We start from the raw sequence: 14,547 nt of genomic DNA on the forward strand, positions 1-14,547 counted from the left end.
GCAATTTCATGATTTTTGTTTACTTTTCGGAAACGACGCATTTGTGTGGGATTTTTCGACGAATTGCGTAATTCTGGAAAATGCGCGTCCCGGTACGCGAAGCGGAACATACTTTTCATTTTTCTCTTCATAGAATTGTCAAAAGTACTTTGAAGTACATGCATGCCAAAAATGAAGTAAAAATAATTTCAGAAAGTGTTTAAAAACTGCGCGTTCAACAACCTTGAAAACTCCAATATGGCCGCCGTTGCCATGGCAACGAACGACGCAGCGCAGATAAAAACGTATTAAAATGAATCGCAAGGTAAATATACATAACCTATCCAAATTTGGATGTGATTGAGTGTTTAATTTAGAAAATCAGCTTCAAGTCCTATGCCTCCCCTTAAAGAGGAGACCAGAAGGAACTGACACAAACCTCAAAATTAAGTTACAGATATTAAGACAATTTCTACCACTTCATAATGACTATATTGAATGACTTATCAAAATACATAAAACACCTGATCAAATGTAATTTTGTTCTGGTTTTATTGGAACATTTGCAGCCCCCTACTTGCCAAAAAACTTTTTAACCCCCCTCTGCATACACCCAAAACCTTTTGAACAACACCCCCCCCCCTATTCAGAACTCCTAATATTTTCCAGCTCCCCCCCCCCCTACACCAGAGTATTTCTGAACACTCCCTTAGTGGATAAACATTACTATTACCATTTACCATGATAACTCATAATACGTGCGAATTATACGGTCACGCTCACCAATGCACAAAATTACATGGAATTTATGCTTTGCGGTGTAATACCAGGCGTGTATAAATCGGTGGATTTATGAACAATATAGGCCAGCTCTGAGCTAAGCTGAGCTAAAAACCTCTAAAACAGTAAACTGCTGGTAGCGACAGGTCAAAACAGAAAATTGAGAATAACACATTTACACTCCCGATAATGACTAATTTGCAAGATTCCTACGATTATATTGTTTGTGGTGGTGGTAGCGCAGGATGCGTCGTAGCTTCCCGATTATCTGAGGATCCTAATCGTAGCGTGTTACTTCTTGAAGCAGGACCGTCGGATCTTGACTGGATCGACACACATACCCCGTCAAAAGGGATTTCATTACAGAGAACTAAGATAGATTGGGATTATAAGGTAAGGCGTTCTGTGTTTGGTGAAATCTGGTGAATTTCTTGGCACATAGTCCTATGGTGTCCAAATGTCAAATTGTCAATCATGTTGCTGTAGCCTGTAGCCTAGGATGAATATTTAAACATATTAAACTGGTTTAAAGTCAAGGTCAAATTGCCGATTTTTACAAAACTGGGCTCAACATACAGCTGAACATAGGGCTATTCCTCGGCTTGATTAAAAGAAATCTGAAACATGTATTTTGTAAAAACTCATAGCAATTTTGGGTTCAACTTTTAATGTCATGGTCCGGGCCTGCAGCTATACAATACAGTCATGTAATAATGACAAATCATACATAGCATGATTTTGAATGTACTATTTACCATGTTCATGTCCATGTACATTATACATGTACATTACATTGTATATGAACTATTGACATGTGTCAGTTCGTGCTGTCTATAGCACAGCTCTGATAGCACAGAGCCTAAGCTTGATCCACGCTAGGAAGTTAAAGGTATACCAACTATTTTAACAAACTACTCTGACAATAGTTCTGTTCTCGTAACAAATAATGCTTTCATGTTGGTGAACTGGATCGTTAATGTATTATATTCGTAATTATCTATAATATGTTAATGTTAAAGAATATAATACAAACATAAGTCATGAACATGTTGAAGTGTGTTCGAGACTGCAATGTCACCATATTTAAATTTGTTTTAAATAATGTTATGAATGCTAATAACACAGAATCACGCATGAATTTGAATCAAACATAGTTTAAATTGATTTATGTATATACTAACGTTTCAAGTATAACATCATGCAGTTATTATAACTACATGTATGCACACAACACAGGGGCACTCACAATAGGCAATTGAACCCTACTGGTAGCGCTGTTTTGTAGATTCATTGTATAGGCGATGAACTAGTTAGCGTCATATATCATAAAGTATAAACGCTATGATTTTAGTACTTGCTCTATGTTTCAATTACTTAGGGGTGGTGCAATAATTATGTGTACCCCTGGTCTGCCAAAAACGCTTGCCCCCCCTTTGGCCATGCCAAAAATCTTTGCCCCCCCCTTTCGACGTGCCAAAAACCTTTGCCCCCTTTTGACGTGCCAAAAATCTTTCCCCCCCTTACACATGCAAGATTTTGGGGAACCCGAATTTAAAACTTTAACTTGTCTTATCATATAATGCGAGCACAGCGAGCAGGAAATTTTGCATATAATGTGTTCCTACGCCTTTTTGGGGCGTAATATAGAAACGGTACCCAAAATATCTGTGCCAAAATTGCTTGCCCCCCCTTTCGACCTGCCAAAAATCGCTTGACCCCCCTTTGACCTGCCAAAAATGCTTGCCCCCCCCTTCCGGCCTGCCAAAAGATCTTTGCCCCCCTATAATTCACCCCCCCCCCCGGGGGTACACATAATTATTGCACCACCCCTTATTCTTTTCAAAATATCTGAATTTTCAACCCGGTACAAGCTTTAATAACGGGATACCATACATTTGTATGAGAAAGAAATCCTACCATCTGTCCAAGCTCCCGTGTTATTCCAATGCACATTTTGCTTCACCGGGCAGCCCTGGCTTGGTCGTATTTGGAAGATTGGTGTCACGAAACCGTAATAGGTACAAATTTAGTGAATACTTTCTGTGAATCAAGTATGGTTTATTCTCTACATGTCAATCTTGAAATCATTAGCATAGTCCTTATAATAACGGGGGACCGCCTTGATGAGTAAATGACAGCAAACCAGTGAAAAATACCCCAAAACTCGGTCAGTGGAGCTCCGTCCGTACATGTTAATAGCGACACTTATCGATAATCATTGGATTAGTCGACTGTAGCGGACAATTCGATCGCCCATTGGGTAAATATTATCACGTGGTAATAAATTTGCATTGGACAATAGATTACTATAATGGTTTAGTACTGCATATATCGGTTTAATCTTCACTAAGCGGGTTTATGGCTGGAAAGGTAACGGTGAATTTGCCGTCGACATAACTGCACTAAGACCTGTTGTTGATGATTAAGTATATTAAAATTTATTTTGTATTCCAGTGCAAGATACAAGAGAATTCCTATCTCGCATACGAAGATGTCACATGGCCTCGTGGCAAGGTACAGTAAGCTATCTTAAACACTCGCTTATCGTCTAATAGTGTGTGAAACAATGAAAAACAAAGTAGAAACGATATGTTTTTGCACAAGAATTTAAAACACGACTGTTTGATGTATATAGAATTGGCTTCATTATTAACTAAATGCAAACTATAGATGGCGCTATTTATCCTAAATCATATTTCCAGGGGGGGGCCGGCCAAGATTGGCTGAATTTTGACGTTGTCATTGGTTTTACACGTAAACACAAAAATGTCTCAAATTATTCCAAAACTGTACGTATGTTATTAAGCACTATTTTATCAGTCTAAATCCGTTGAGGTTCGCCAGTGAACCTCATTGTAAGTACTGTTTTTTGAATGTTTTGTATGAATAACGCACGGTATGTTTATGATATATACCTAAAATTTCCCCCATTGTGTATCACGGTTCGCTTGGTCTAATGGTAACGGGTCTCGCCTGCGGTGCATAGGGTCCCGAGATTGAGTCCCGCTCACTCCCGGCTATAATTTTTTTTTCTTCACATTTATTTTGAATCCAAAAATATTTATTTTTATGTGAAAATTTATACATTCACTGAGAAATATATTTTGTGCATTTTTTTTCTGTAACGGGGCCAATAGAGCTAAAAACACAACTCAGCACGGGGCGTCCAATGTCCAGGCAGTGTTGCCGTCATATTGTCTGTTTTGTTTACGATATTGGCTGTTGCCACAGTGAATAATGTAGTCCACCATCGTCTGCATATTTCTTTATTTGCAAGGTTTAGGTGATTAATACTGCCATTAAAACAGCTTGAATAGGTGAAACAAGCAACAAGGAATTTTATAAACATATTTTATCAAACAATAAAAGGAATTATTCATGTTATTTGTATTAAAAGCTTGAAAGAGTAATTTCCAGTAACTAAATAGCACCACCAATTTTGTCATTAATAGATGCATTTTATATCCGAAAAGCTTTAAAAATTAGAATAAAAGTGAATAATTTTGTAAAAGAGGGGAAATTAAAGTTGAGAACGTCTCAAAAGCATTATACATTAGCATGATATCACTTTTAGCTGTTTAAGCCTACAATTTGGTTGTACATGATGTTTTTGTTTGAAATTATTAATTAGGGTTAATTTCTTGAAAAAATAAAATGAACTCTAATTAATTATGCAGATTAAAATTAGCAAAATGCTAAACGTAATATACTTCTATTTTACTTATACTACATTATGTACCAAGTTTCAGCTAGATAGTCCTTATAGTTATTTAGCAAATTAACTTTGCATAATTGGGAGTATGTAATTTGATCTTTGACCTCGCTTTCAGTGTTTCTGCTCCGCTAAACTGGAGTTAGCATAGCCAAACGCCGCCAACGGCGACGAAGTGGTCAATTACGGAAATCGTCTATATACAAATCCCGGGATACAAATATTGATTGTGGCATGAGACTGCCTGTACAAAACAAACCTACAAACGAAAACCGAAGTACATATCAATAAAAATACTCTAAAAAGAAAGTAATCCCACAGGTTTGAAATATCGAAATGGCACAAAATACTAGCATTTATTTTTAAATAACTTTAAAGTTATTAATATTTAATGATAATAATCATATTTATAACAAATAATTATATTTATAACAAATTGTCTAGCACATAATAGGCAAACTTGCATACTTGTTCCAGCAGAATTTGGTAAAACAAAAATCCACACCCGGGTAAGTTGTATCTCTCACCTTTGACAACCCAGTGGAAAATTTGCCCCTGGGAACGTGACAAATACGCTAAATTCTAACAGGCAAATAAAGCATAATAATTCACATTTAAATATTTCGTTCTAAAATATTTGCTCCATTAATGAGAATAATAATTACATTAACTCACGACCACTGTCGACACAGCTATCGATACTGGCTAGTTCAAATGTCAGTTCGGCGACTTCTTATTCGCCTCATCATGAAGTCATGAAGATTTTTCAGCTGATCTGAATCACGATGTGATGCATGAGACAATAGGGAGTTTTCGATTTCCACGACGGATGGTTTAGCAACGATAAAACACCAAACTTTATCGTCGTCACCACGACGGTTGTCAGACTCTTTGCGTGTTGTAGATTTTGGACGACGACGCATTACAAAATCTACGACTACAACGTTTGAGGGTTTACCGTCGCTGAATCATCCGTCGTGGAAATCGAAAACTCCCTAATATATACTCGACAGGAGCAAACTCATATCATGTGACATCCCAGCAAACACAAAAACGTTTTTAAAACGTTTTAAATAAGTTATATTTTGGGTTTTGGTTCATGTAAAAACGTTTTAATAACATTAAAATGTCGGGTTATATAAAGGTCATGAAATCGTTTTTGTATGAAAACACACTACAACAATATTTTAAAAATGTTTTCGAAATGTTATTCAAAACTATTTTTGCAAACATTTTTGGCCAAATATTTTGTCAACACTTAAATAACATTATGTTAAAATATTTGCACCCAGCAAACACAGAAATGTTCTTAAAATGTTTTTACAAAACGTTTTAATAACATTTAAATGTCGGGTCGTGAAACCATTTTAAAAACGTTATTGTAAATATTTTGGCCAAACATTTTTTGCAAAATATTTTTTCAACCCCAAAATAACATTCTGTTTAGAATGATTTGTACCAAGTTTTCACAAATGTTTTTGGAATGTTATTAAAACCTTTTTATACCCTTTATATAACCCGACATTTAAATGTTTTCTGTAAAATATTTGTGTTTGCTGTGCAGTAAATTACCAACAAATGTTATTTAATGTTATGAAAACGTTTTATACCATTAAGGTACCCTTTATATAACCCGACATTTAAACGTGTTCTGACAATCTTTTATAACCTTTTGCGAATGATGTCGAAAACGTTTTGTGTTTGCTGGGATCAATACAATGTAAAGTGACAGTAAACAGTAAGTCTCATTTACGTACCGTGCTTAGGCATACACTAGATTTCAGACATCCGTGCTTTATGATCTCACACCACCAAATCAGAGTCCCAGAGATCAGAGATATGTGCTAAATTTGCCTTAAGAAAACGTCATTTTTTCTTCACAGGAGCGACTCAGTTTTAAGCGACAGCTATGATGGTTGAAATCAGCCCTTGCCTGATCCCTCTGGCTGGGAAAAAATATAGGTTGACCGTCATTATTTTTTACGACTGGCCCTCAAAGTCTACGATGTCTATTTTGCAGGCAAAACCATGCCGGTGTTTCTGTAAAGAAAAGGCTGCTTAAAATCATTAAAAGTTATTCGATCTCTCCCATCTGTGGTACACTTGCAGGAATTAATATTACTAATCATGACCAATCCAAATTTGGCTAAAATTATGCAAATTTCTGCTTATTTTAATGCTTAAATTCACAATCAATGGGTTTTTCTGAGAAGTGAAATTCAAGGGCGCACAACCATATATACCATTTGGTGGTGTGAAATCTTATACACTAGATACGCGTTTAAGCTTTGGCTCTGTATGAAAGTAAGACATTTGGAACTTTATCTAAGACTTACGTCACACATGTCCCCTATAGGTACTCGGTGGGTGCAGTAGTAATAACTCCATGTTGTTCACGCGATGTTCAGCCGCTGACTATGATTCGTGGACCATGTTAGGATGCGACGGCTGGAGCTGGAAAGACGTTTTGCCGTATTTCCTCAAAGCCGAAAATGGAATAAGGTAAGCGCAGGGATGTCACTTACCGTTATATCCTTTGCACTAATCTGTGCTAACATCATGGGATATGCCTGAATCCCCTTATGAGAACCAACATTATCAATATTATGATTATAAATCAATCAGCACTAATTTGTTGAACGCACTTAATTAACTTAAAATAACTTTTTGCTTCAAATTCATTGAGTAAAAAGTTTTACAAACGCTGATTCAACAAGTGGCCAAAGGGGTCCGTATAATTATAGACTCAATATTTAGCTTTTGCCACATGATTTTTTTAATTGACTGAATTCCCTTGTCCACCAAGTATTGAATATTAGAAATGATTTAAACATGAAAACATTTTTATGCGCATGTGCAATCATTATGATATGAATGTAAACCGAATAAACACTTTAAACAAATTACTCCTCCAAATAATTCTATGAAAGAATAATTCCAATCATCTGATTATTATACCCTTAGACCAAAAATAATTATAAGTTGATGGAAATTGGTTAAGACCCTGTTATAATTATTTCAATTGATTATTGTATAGAATTGTATATAATACAGTATATCAATGGCTATTTCAGTGCCAACCTGCATTTTGTTCACGTACACGTATAGAAGCCTTTTTTTGAAAAAAAAAACCCCGATTTTGTCAAAGGTCATTCACCCAACTTTACGTGTCTTTATAATGACTCCTTAAAATGGCGTAAGGGACAGAAAGTTGTAATAACTGGAAAAACTAAATAATGCTGGCAAAAATTGAAATAAGTAATTCTAGTTAAATTATGGGTTAGGCTCTTACAAGTAAATTTTAAGAGCCACCACCTATTTACTTTCTCTGTTGACAAGGGGTGGTCTTCTGTGAACGACTCTTTTCTTGGCCACCAAAACTTTTACATTAGCAGATAGGTGAGGTATGAATGTTCTCTGTTGACAATTCTAATTAATGGTACAAGTTTTAGTATGTTGTTCTGAAAATTAATTTTGTAACTAATACTAAGAAAAAGTTATTTCTAGAATGTATGCTGAAAACCTATGGTGGTACAGCTGCGGCAAAATCTGTACTGTGTATGTCGCTGCGACAAACTACTCAATTGGGCAATAACGTTTATCGCAACGACAAAATGCACGCAAACTATTAAACTGTCCTATTCCATCTACAGGTCATATATTATAAACGTTTACGTTTTTCTTATTGACAGTTCCAGCTTTGCCGGTTCTGAATTCCATAACGTTGGTGGGCCAGTAACGGTGTCTAAACCTCATCGCCCTACTATGGTGTCTTCAGCTTTTATAGAAGCTGGTAGAGTAAAGTAACTTTTAAAGTGAAAATTGGTGTACAGCCATCTTAAATGGTTGTTAGTACAGGTCGGATGAAATACATAACATAGTGAACAAGTTCATTATAATCGTGACACCCCTTTTTAATACTATGATACTATTATTTTCATAATAATAAGGACAAATATGAAAATGTTTGTTCACCGTCAGAATCCAACTTATTGCTGAAAAGAGCTAAATTTAAAATTCCAAAAACGGCCTTTTCACAATTTTCTAACTCTTAGCTATAAAATAAAACGTTGTTTTCAGTTATCATTAAAAATAGTGCTTTTCTGTTACATGCTATTATGTGCTAATTTACTAGCATGCGAACACCATTATCATTATAATGCAATTCAAGTTTTTAAATTAGACATTTTTATTTTTATTTCTATTAAATCATCCATCGAATATTAGGAATCGAACTTGGATACAAGAATGTTGACGTTATGAGCGGGGATATTGTAAGTAATCTTAAGTTGAAAGCTATCAGTTACATTTAATTAAATAATTAATTTTATTTATACAAATTCATTTTCATTTTACTATAACTACTGATTTCTGAATTAATGCCGCATCTCACCAACGATTAATGGACGGTTCTCTTAGGCATACATTTAAATCTATTAAAGTGCTTAATATGTTATTTCATCATTCGTTCTTATCAGATTGGTTTTGGGGATTTACCAGCAAGTATTGACGCTGATGGAAAGCGAGCCAGCACAGCCAGGGCATACGTCCATCCTGCAATGAAACGAAACAATTTTACCGTATTATGTAATGCGCATGTTACTAAGGTATATATATATTATACCCTTAATACTATTACATTCAAATAAAGGCAACAATTTATTTTAGTTACCAATTCATCTTTAAGCTTTACATCCAAGATATCGAGGTCTGTATCTGGGTGGTTCTATAACGCATGAGAATTGCCCCTTCCCATTGTTATGATTGTGTATAATTCAAGAATTTCAAAAGCAAAAAACCATTCTTTGTGTGATTTGCCCATCAACAGATTGACATCAAAGACAAGAAAGCTGTTGGAGTTTGCTTTCGTACTGACGATGGTGAGAAACGTGTCGCTGTCAACAAGGAGGTCATTGTGTCTGGTGGAGCCGTTAACTCACCTCAGGTACGTCAAATGGCTTGAGCTGTTGATTCTACCAGAATATTCATCAACAACTCGATATCGAACTTCTTTTCTGCCACGATATGGAATGCCCTTCCTGAACATAATTCTGTCTGACCAGAATATGTAGAGAGCTGAGAGATAAACCACTATGGCGACAACTTGTCAGCATTACTTATTAATAAATTACTGCCGTTAATGCTTTGATTAGCCTTGACATAAAACAAGCCCTTTGCACAAGCGAGAAATAACTGTTTTAACTGTTTACTTAGTCTTATTAATACAGTTTTTGAAAAGTACAAGAACAACCGCAGCAACAACAACTACAACTTTATTATTGTGAACATCAGCACTGCTAGCTTCATTTCAGCATTACAATTTGTCTCTTCCTATCCCTATTCAGCTCCTGTTGTTGTCTGGTGTAGGACCCAAGAGTCATCTGGAAGAGTTTGGTATTGAATGTGTGGCTGATCTACCTGTCGGACAGAACCTACAGGTATAAACCCGGATATCGAACTAAGTCATGTTAATGACACCTATTGTTTTAGCAGATGCGTGTAAAATAACCATTATGGGGACGTGCTGGAAACACCAATCACATTCTCGCCCAACAAAGTTTGCATGACTTTAATTTTTACCGAGGGGATCAATTTTCTTGCCAAATAGAATCTCAATATTGAAATCAATTATGTTTCATTGTAGTAGTAAGATTGTAAAATATTGAAATGAAAAATAGTTATTTCATAGTCCACATTTCTTTTGTTTTCAGGACCATATAGCTACTCAGATGATGGTATCTGTCGAACCTGGATCTGAAGTAAACACACTGTCAAATGTGAGTGGCTCCTCCTCCGTTTTATACATCCTATATGCCTATGTGTCTTATTATTAGGTAATGAGGCTACGCATCCTGCACAAGAACACATTGGGGAACGAGAGCTTACTGGATAATTTACCTCAAAATACCGTTAAACTGGACAGCATTTAAACAAAATCCTGATCGTCGCACAACCAAACTAAAAAATGCAAGTGAAAGTGCCGAGACGTACGGGACTCGAACCCCTGACCTTTCGGATACGAGTCGGATGCCTATAATATCCATAGTAGACCCACTCTCCCCTGGCTATGGCTTTGCATGTAGCTAGTCTGTCATCGGCTACATTTTATTAAACTAAACAACTGCAAATTTCTGCTTGGTATGGGACAGTATAACTTGAGCTTGTCCACACTTGGCCTTTTCAAGTTTCTGGTTTAGTTATGGTTTTGGTCACGTGATTTCCCACTCTAGTAGCTAATCTCTCGGATGAAGGTCTTGCCAATATATTTGTTCTCTATCCTTGGTTACAAACTGAAAATTTAAAACTTGCAGAAAGTATTATCGGTTTCCCTTTTGTAATCGTATGACAGCACTCTTCCAGGTTAGAATTAACTATGTGCCAAACACTGGGATAAGATTAAAGAACTATATTGATTTTTCATTAATTTGTTAATTTTCAGTCCCCTGTTGATACAAATGGTGGAGAGGCAGCTGGCTTCATTAAAACTGGGCTGGAAGAGGTAGGCAGGAATGGGCTCTTCCATTTACAATCCATACAGCTCTATGGAAGATATAACTTATGATATTCTACACAGGGAGTGTGGATTTCAAATGGTGTTACCTGAATGGGTGACTCTATTTAGAATCTTTACACCCCCGTGTGGGAGATTAAGCCGAGCTTCCATATGGGGTGTATGGATGTTAAACGGAATAGTCCAATGTCTTCTATTTCAGCAGAGTTGCACGAGCATGGATAAGAAAAGGAATACGTAACAGAACAAGGATAATTATAGTATAGTATCTAAATATCTATTGTCAAGTTATATTTGAGGAGACGAGGGGAGGACTAAATTGATTTAATCATGTCCTATATTTTACAGCCAGAGGTGGATTCTCCTGATATGCAATTCATCTACAACGAAGGATTCTTTCCATTTGGGCAATATGAGGACGTCAAGGTTCACGTTCTAAAAGATCGAAAGTACGTAAGGGCGCTCTATATTTGATATGATTGTTGTGTTTGTGGTGTGAAATTCTTGGTTCGCGTACTCAAGAAGCACATTTATGTTCTGAAAATTTGCTCAGATTTTGTTTTCTGGTTCTTTTCCTCCAACCAATCATTTCTCCGCAGACGCTGTCCTGTTCTCTCACCATAGCCAAATACGCTGTATACCTCATTGCGATTTATGTTTTACAATAGAACCGCATGTACTTTAAAACTTACGGAAGAAATTAAGAGCCCGAAATCTCTTTTGTGATTTCATGTCATTCAGAACACATGATCACGGGATGTAACGCTGAAGTTCGTAATGAACAAGAACACTATCATTTGCCAACCAAAAAACTAGTTTTTTTCATAAATCTTCTTTGTCAGGTTCTACCCCATCCTATCTCAAGACATGCCACACGAGGAGCGTCTGTTAAAGGAAGGATTCACCATCTTCCCTACCTTCTTACATCCAAAGAGTACTGGCGATGTCAAACTAGCCAGTACTGATCCAATGACACCGCTATCTATTGATCCGAATTACTTTGATCACCCGTATGATATGAATGCTATGATTAAGGTAAAGTTATGTATACATATATCTGATGTTTGTGGGTAATAGTAATTTAATGACACATCGTCATCATCATCATCATCATCATCATCATCATCATCATCATCATCAGTCGGGATATCGATTTTCTAAGATCGGTTTTAGTTCTTTTCGTCAATAAATTTAATAATAATTACAATTATACAAGGTCATGTGAGTAAAACACCTAAATAATGTATGTTAATTTGCCCGAAATCATCCACATTTACCCACTCGCGGATATAAACGATGCGCCTTTTAGCAACTATCTAAATGTGTGTTCACACAATAAAATGATTATTCCAGCAATTTATGCAGTTTCATTGATGATTTACCACCTTGGTCAAAGCTGGTATTTAATATCAAATTAACTGGCTTTGCATAATACATAATTCATAAACAATATCCCACATTTACCTATTTTGCAAGTCAAGTCATGGAATGCTCTTTGCATTAAAAGGAAGTGTATTTTGTTGTAGATATAATTACACACCACTGTATGTTCAGATATCTGCCTGTGTGATATTATTCAATAATATTTTTAATAATTATATTGTTTAATTAAGGGAATTCGTGTTGCAAAAGAGCTTTTGGAAACCAGAGCTATGGCACCATTTGGGTAAGTACATGTATCGTAATGTTTACTCTCAATCGGCTAGGATGAAATTATTAGGCAATTGCTGGGTTTTAAAACCATTGAGTTCTGACCCCATATTCGGGGTAGTGTAATACCATACTCTTCCTTGCAGGTGTAAATTGAATTGTCTGAAGATGCCTGACAGTAAACATGATGAATGGTCTGATGAAAACCTAGAGGCCTTTGTACGTCATTATGCCTGGACTATGTTCCATCCTACATCAACTTGTAAAATGGGTGCAAAGGACGACCCTTCTGCCGTGGTTGACCCTCAACTCAGGCAAGTTACAGCTAGCTTCAGTTGGCTTCTTCTTCTTCCCATTGGTTGGAGTGTGTTTCTAACTTTGTTAATCTTGTCAGTAACCGGACACATTTTCCCTGTTTTTGAAGACATTATAGTTAATGTTACTCCCATTAATCTAAGCTTCTTTCTGTATGTTGGGTTATCTTATCTTTATATACAAAAATAAATAATAAATAAATAAATAAATAAATAAATAAATAAATAAATAAATAAATAAATAAATAAATAAATAAATAAATAAATAAAATAATTTGCTTAATGTTTTTAAAAAAACTCTCATATTCTCTATTTCCACAGGGTGCGAGGAATTGAAGGTCTTCGTGTTATTGATGCTTCCATCATGCCCAAAGTGACTTCAGGGAATACAAACGCACCATGTATTATGATTGGAGAGAAAGGTGCCGATTTGATCATCAATGGAGGCGAATGACAGGAGCAAGATGGATGGTAACCTTCATCTTAAGAATATGGTGGTTGTATTTTGGAGGAAATAAATTGTGCTGTCCGTATCCATGCCAATACCAAGATTTTGAACCAAATCAACAGATTAATTACATTTGATTGAACATTATGTTTGAAGTGATGACGAAGGTTGCAATGCTAGTGACACGGAGATGGGAGGAAATTTCACCTGCCGTCCAATAGAAGTAAAATAAATATTGAAAAGTCACATTTCAAATTGCCGAAAACGGCCGGTATTCCTCGTGGTTCTTAGCTCATGTCATTTACGAGATTGTTCCAGAGATTAGGTGCACAGATAGCAAATGAGCAAATGCTCTTTCACCATAGGAGTTGTGAGATTTGGGTTTGGACTAGACTGAGATTTGTAGGACAAAGTCAAAGATTTTAAATTTGAATAATAGACAAATCGTCGGCAGAGTGCTACACTATCGTAAGTGCAGTTTGGACAGTTTTACAGGAGGAGCATTTTTGTGTTTAGCGTAGCCGTTGTTTCCAAGTAAAATGACATGGGAATGTAAAGCAATTTGATTTTAATAATATAAACTATATAAATGGTGTTCAAGTTAATAAATCGATGAATTATTTACTGATTTAGATGTCGTAAGTGCCACATACGATAGTGTTACACTCAAATTGAAATGAGTGTAGAGCATTGGCGTACGCAGGGGGGGTGTTACGTGTGTGAAACACCCCTGGAAAATGTAAAAAAAATAAAAATGGGGGAGAAAAGGCAAAGAAAGAGAGAGGGAGAGATAGAGAGAGAGAGAGGGGGGGGGGAGAGGAGAGGAGGGGGGGGGAGATGAGCATGGCATAGGGGACATAATATCAAATTATCATAGGCCTATAGATGTCTTAACTACCCCCACTCAAATTTTTCTCTCCCCTATACCCGGTATTGACTGACCGGCAACGTACGTAAATATGTCGATTAATGTTAACACCCCTCCCACACACACACCTACCCCCATTTAATTGTTAATTGACATGGATATAGGGCCTACATGTTAACACCAACACCTCTCCATATCGTCACACCCTACCCCGGCAACGTACGTACGTAAAGGTTTTAATTAGCAAATTGAGTTCGGGCCCTTTTTTCTGTTTGAAGCAATGAT

General features: G+C 36.3%; 1 protein-coding gene across 2 annotated transcripts; it reads left to right on the plus strand.

Moving 5' to 3' along the window:
* The first annotated feature begins 721 nt into the window (after positions 1-721).
* LOC140166243 (uncharacterized GMC-type oxidoreductase Mb1310-like) lies at positions 722-14,034 on the plus strand. 2 transcript variants are annotated; one of them, XM_072189646.1, is made up of 15 exons: positions 722-1,152; positions 3,214-3,273; positions 6,828-6,973; positions 8,164-8,264; positions 8,699-8,745; positions 8,950-9,078; positions 9,300-9,416; positions 9,817-9,909; positions 10,183-10,248; positions 10,911-10,970; positions 11,331-11,431; positions 11,825-12,017; positions 12,596-12,648; positions 12,779-12,946; positions 13,268-14,032. In XM_072189646.1, exons 1-15 carry the CDS (start codon positions 949-951, stop codon positions 13,398-13,400), a joined length of 1,671 nt encoding a protein of 556 aa, XP_072045747.1. In that variant the 5' UTR covers positions 722-948; the 3' UTR covers positions 13,401-14,032. The 2 variants fall into 2 exon arrangements, with proteins under 2 accessions (XP_072045747.1, XP_072045748.1); XM_072189647.1 differs by lacking the exon at positions 12,779-12,946 and having other exon boundaries at positions 13,268-14,034.
* Positions 14,035-14,547: the final 513 nt, after the last annotated feature.

Source organism: Amphiura filiformis, chromosome 12 (genome assembly GCF_039555335.1).
Source record: "Amphiura filiformis chromosome 12, Afil_fr2py, whole genome shotgun sequence".
NCBI lineage: Eukaryota > Metazoa > Echinodermata > Ophiuroidea > Amphilepidida > Amphiuridae > Amphiura > Amphiura filiformis.